Source organism: Octodon degus, unplaced genomic scaffold (assembly GCF_000260255.1).
Source record: "Octodon degus isolate 3935 unplaced genomic scaffold, OctDeg1.0 scaffold00027, whole genome shotgun sequence".
In the NCBI taxonomy this organism is placed as follows: Eukaryota; Metazoa; Chordata; class Mammalia; order Rodentia; family Octodontidae; genus Octodon; species Octodon degus.
This window is the reverse complement of record NW_004524603.1, coordinates 15992752-15997841: the sequence shown is the minus strand read 5'-3', so window position 1 is coordinate 15997841 and position 5090 is coordinate 15992752. Positions and strand designations below refer to the sequence as shown.

The following is a 5090-nucleotide window of genomic DNA, read 5'->3' as shown; positions in this document are numbered from 1 at the left end:
TATGTTTGTAAATAATTTATTTTCAATTTGCATTCTATTAAAAATAAAAATAAACAGAAAAAAAAAAGATTTAGGCATGACAAATTGTGCTGCTATAAACATGGATTCACATCTATTGCACCATCAATCTTTTCAGTTCTTCTGGAAAAAATACCCAAAAGGGAAATAGCTGGGTTGAATAGAACCTCTAATCCTACTTTTTTTGAGGAATCTCCACACTGATTTCCATAGTGGTTGTACAAGTCTACAGTTCCACCAACAGTGGAGAAGAGTTCCTTTTCCTCACAGCCCCTCCAGCATTTGTTCCAACTGGGGTGAGTTGTAATCTCAGTGTTGCTTTAATTTGCATTTCTCAAATGACCAGTGCTGTTGAACATTTTTTCGTATATTTATTTGCCATTTGTATTTCTTCACCCGAGAGGTGTGTATTCACCTAAGATGCTCTTTTTTGGATTGGGTCTTTGAATTTTGGGGCTTGATATTTTTAATTCTTTATATGTTCTAGATAGAAGTCCTTTGTCTGAGGGACAGCTGGCTAAAATTTTTCCCAATTTATGGGTTTCCTTTTTCCTCTGTTGGTGATTTCTTTTGATGTGCATAAACTTTTCAATAAAATGAGATCCTAGTTATTGATTCTTTGAAGTATTTCCTATGCAATTTGGTTTTTGTTCGTGAACTCTCTGTCTACCTTTACATCTTCAGGATTGAAGAGGCCAGCCTGAGTTTCATGGTTAGACCCTTCTTTCTCTCTCTATATATATAGGACATGAACACAGGTATTCACTCCAGAAAGAGATCACCACCAGCATCAGGCTGGCTGGCTGAGCCCTTCTTCCATTCCTTCCCAAAATATCATAAATATCTGTTGAGTTTCTTCATCAACAGTTGTAGAAGCCAAGTATTCAGCCTATTCTCAGAAAGTCTAATCTTTCTGAATTCTTGTGAGCATGTTTATTAATTTCCCTTAGACTTTTTTTCAAAGTTTTATTGATAAACAGATAGCAATGAGACAGTTCCCTTAGACTTTTTAAGAAGCAATTAAAAGTTATCATCTTCTCCTGCTAGCATGCCTCTCTCCACATTTTTGGGGTCAAATATAGACAACACTGAACTCTGTCCCTTTTCTTTGTCTCACTACTGGATCTTACAAACCTCTTCATATTGCATTAACATTTGTAAGCTCTGTCTTCCCATCAGGATATAAGCTTATTGGGGCTGGGGAGATAGCTCAGCAGTCTAAGTGCCTACCTGGCAAGTGCAAGGACCTAGGTTTGATCCCCAGTACCACATGCCATACCAGCCCCGGAATCCCAGGTATGCCATGTCAGCCACCGAAACCAGGCATGGTGGTGCATGCATGTAATCGCAGCTCCAGGAAGGCTGAGACAGGAGGATTGCTACAAGTCCTAGCTATGTACAGTGAGACCCTGTACCAAGCAAATAAAAGGCAAAAAAAAAAAAAAAAAAAGGATATAAGCTCTTTGAAGCAGACATGTGTCTTATCCACTCTAGGCTCTCCAGAGAATGGTACAAGGTGATATTTCATAAATATTGGTGGAAGAACTCTGATGTCAAATCATCATAGTCCTACTATTTCTTATGAGTAAAACATGTTTCCTGTCTCCTCTTCCTCTTACTTCCTATGTATCTTGTCCTTCATGCTAAGCCACTGTGAATTTTTGTTGAAAAGAAAAATGAGCAATGAAGGCAACACATTTTAATGTAATTCTTTTTATTCCTCCCAGGTACTATCTTGGTCGTCGGATGTATATCGTTATTGCTGAGCCAAGCATGATCAAGCAGGTGTTAGTTGAGAACTTCAATAACTTTGCCAACAGAATGGTACGTAGTTTCCTTGGCTGGTACCTGTTTTCAGTAAATAGTGACTGCGTTCACTGTGGAGAGTTGGTACACGCACACAGCACACCTTCCTTTCCTTCCCTTCTCCCCTTGCCCTGCCTCCCTCTCCCTTCCCTCCACTTCTAGATCCCTTGTCCACTTGCAAAAATTCTATCTCTCTCCTTTCTGTTATCTAGCCTATATTTTGCTCTTTAAATTATTTATACTTTCAGTTTCCCATATAAAAGAAGCCAGGCAATAGATATTTAAGCTGTCTGACTTATTTTACTTAATATTATAGTTTCTAGGCAGATCCATTTTCCTACAAATGGCTCAGATTTAATCTTTAGCAGAATAGTACTCCATGGTGTATAAATGCCACATCTCTGCTTATGAAGGGCCTGGGGCCACCGTAGGATGAAAGGACCACATGACAGACCTTCTAGGGAGATGATGGCCTTAGTTTCACTGGGTCTAGGTCAGCACTATTCAGAACTAAGCTTCCCACTGAACTTGGATTTGAGAAGGAGAGAGAGCAGAGCTGCCACAGAGAGCTGATGTTTATATTTAAGAAATGCTTCAAGAAATTGAAACTCAACAGAAGTTGAGCTTAACAAAAATACTAAAACCATGGAAGTTTTCTCAAGCTGTGCTCAAAAACTAGAGGGCTCCAGGGGGGGCACAGACTAAGCGACAGAGCACACTGAGCTATTATAAGAAAATAAAGCAGAAAAAGCAAAATGTCAAGGGTCTTATGTCTAGAACTCTTGATAGAAGAGTATATGAAAGAGTACCAGAAAATGTAAAAGTATTAAGGTCAGAGAAGGAAAGATAAACTACATTAGTAAGGAAATTCGCCCAAGTAGCCCTTATTTATTCTGCTCTCCAACCTACATACCCCATCCTATTTGGAAAGCACAAAGTACTTCAAAAGTATCCTAAGGGACCAGGGATATAGCTCAGCAGCATTGAACCCACAAAATCTGGGTTCAATCCCCTGTGCCTTAAAAAGAAAAAGGTATCCTACTAATTTTGACAAAAAACCTCAAAAAATTAGAAAGATGATAGAAAATGGCAGAGATCAATGTTATCCATATTTTTTAAAAATGTGGAGATGGGAATGTTAACAGAGAAGACCAACAATTTTTATGTGGATTTCTGGAAAAAAAATCTAAAGTGAATTACATAAATAGATGCTTATAAGAATCCATACAATTCTATGCTAACCAGTTTTGGGGAGAGATGTCAAAACTTCATTTTCTATTCTTGTAGGAGTAGTGGGTAATGCATTCATTCTTCTGTTGATTACTTAGCAAACTTTTTGCACATTTGCCATTGGCCAGGCATTATCTTGGTGCTGCCTGTAAAGACAGAAAAAAATGGCATCGTGCCTGCAAGGTGCCATGGGGAAGGGGTGGGCAGGCTGGTAATGCGTTCACAGTGCGGTGGGCTTCCTACAGTGGGGTGCTTGGGCCATCCGGGGCACCCATGGGAAAGCTCACTGGATGTGAGCTCTCGGAGGGACCCCTGCACTCTACCATTTGAGCCATCCAGAGGGTTTTGCTGGCTTGGCTGTTGGCTTTTGTTCTTGTTTTCACCATCACATCTTATGAGACTGGTACCTTAAGTGCTTCCATTTCATGGACAAGGAAACTAAGGCTCAGAGAGGTTCTGTGACCAACCTTGGCCCATGCCTAGCTGGAGTAGTGGCAGATGTTAGTGGGCTACTACCTCGAGAGGCGGTCCAGCGCTCTTTGTATTGCACTGCTACAAATGGCTGCTTCTGCTGACATTTCTAGGGATCACAGTTTAATCAGATAATTGACTAGTCATCCAAAATGCACTCATCTTCAGACACAGAGCGTTATGCCCCTCTCCAGACACCATGTGGCCCCAGAAGGGAGTGACCGCGACAGCCTGTCCTGCTGCCTCCATCCCCTCAGAATGGCCAAAGGAAATGCAGATGTTTAATTCCTTTGGTGTGGACTTTAGATTCTCTTCCCAAACACTGTGACATTGTCCCCTGTTCAAAGACCCCCCAAAGGCCTTCTGTCCTGCTGGGATCTCAGAGACTGAGTCTCCCCATTCAGTGGATGTCATGCATACCGTCAGCAAGGGGTGTTGACTAAAGAAGTCAAGGAAGTGGTGAGTCATAGGGCTGGGTGCTGCGTCCCGCCTGCGTGCCACCCATGACCCAAACACATGACTACTCACTTTGCCCGGCAGTGAGTCCCTGAGCGGCAAGATGGGACCCAACAACTGTGTGTCTCTATATGGCTCAGATGACCTCTAGGACGTCACTGAAAGTGGGCTGTACAGCTCAGATGACCTCCACGACGTCACTGGAAGTGGGCTGTACTCCAATGTTTTTGCTAGATGTGGACAAGGCTAATCCATGAGTTCTGCCAGAGGGCACCAAATAAAGTTGCCTTCAGCCTCGGCCTATTTCTCCCCTGAACAAATTGATTGATTTCTTCTGTTTCTTCCAAAATGCTCAGCTAGCCCTCTAGGTTCAGGGCCCCACATTCCAGAGCATGGTTCCAATTTCCTTCCTTTTCCACTCAACACAGGATTAAGCCTTTAGCATTAAATTCAAGTCTCCCAGAGATGATTTAAGGACCACTGTAATTTAGATCCATCCCATATGCTCCATCCTCCTCTCACTGCCCTCCAATCCCAGGTGCCATCTCTGTTGGTCTCCAGACAGCCCTGCCCCTGGATAATCCTGTCCCTAGACCTTTGCTAGTAACTGACAGAACCCTGGAATGGTAGGCTGCCAAACAGTGGGTTTCACTTTTATTAGCAATGTCATTTTGAGCCAATTTCTTTTTAAGCCTCTTGTTCTTCCTCTGGAAAATGGGAATACCACCTACATTTTTGAACCATTGGAAAGCTAGCATGCATTTAAGCCCTGCACCTATGCAGTGCTTGGCAGGGGGGACAAGGACAATATCCGGTAGTGGCTGTTAGCAAGAAAGCGCTCCACCTCTTCTGCACCCATCCAAACGCTAGCTGTTCTTCTAAATCTCTGTAGACTCTGCCTCCTCCAGGAAGTACTCCCTCCCTGCCTCTGTTGATGTCTACTGTCCCCCATCTCTGAACTCTTATGTCTCACTCACTTTTGCAATTGGTCCCACTGTGCCTTACTGTTAAGGAAGATGTGGCTTCTATTCTCCCTTGATTATTAATTCTTTGAGGCCAAGAACTATGTCTCCTACTTCCTTTTCATACCTATGGCCCAAACACATGAC

The 5090-nt window shown here is 42.5% G+C and overlaps 1 protein-coding gene across 1 annotated transcript in view; it reads left to right on the top strand.

Annotated features, from left to right (window-relative positions):
• The window catches only part of Tbxas1 (thromboxane A synthase 1), a 204968-nt gene that overhangs the window by 79800 nt on the left and 120078 nt on the right, over positions 1–5090 (top strand). The window contains exon 4 of the mRNA XM_004629042.2: positions 1746–1842. Coding sequence (XP_004629099.1) covers positions 1746–1842 — 97 coding nt within the window. The remainder of the gene's footprint in view (positions 1–1745; positions 1843–5090) is intronic.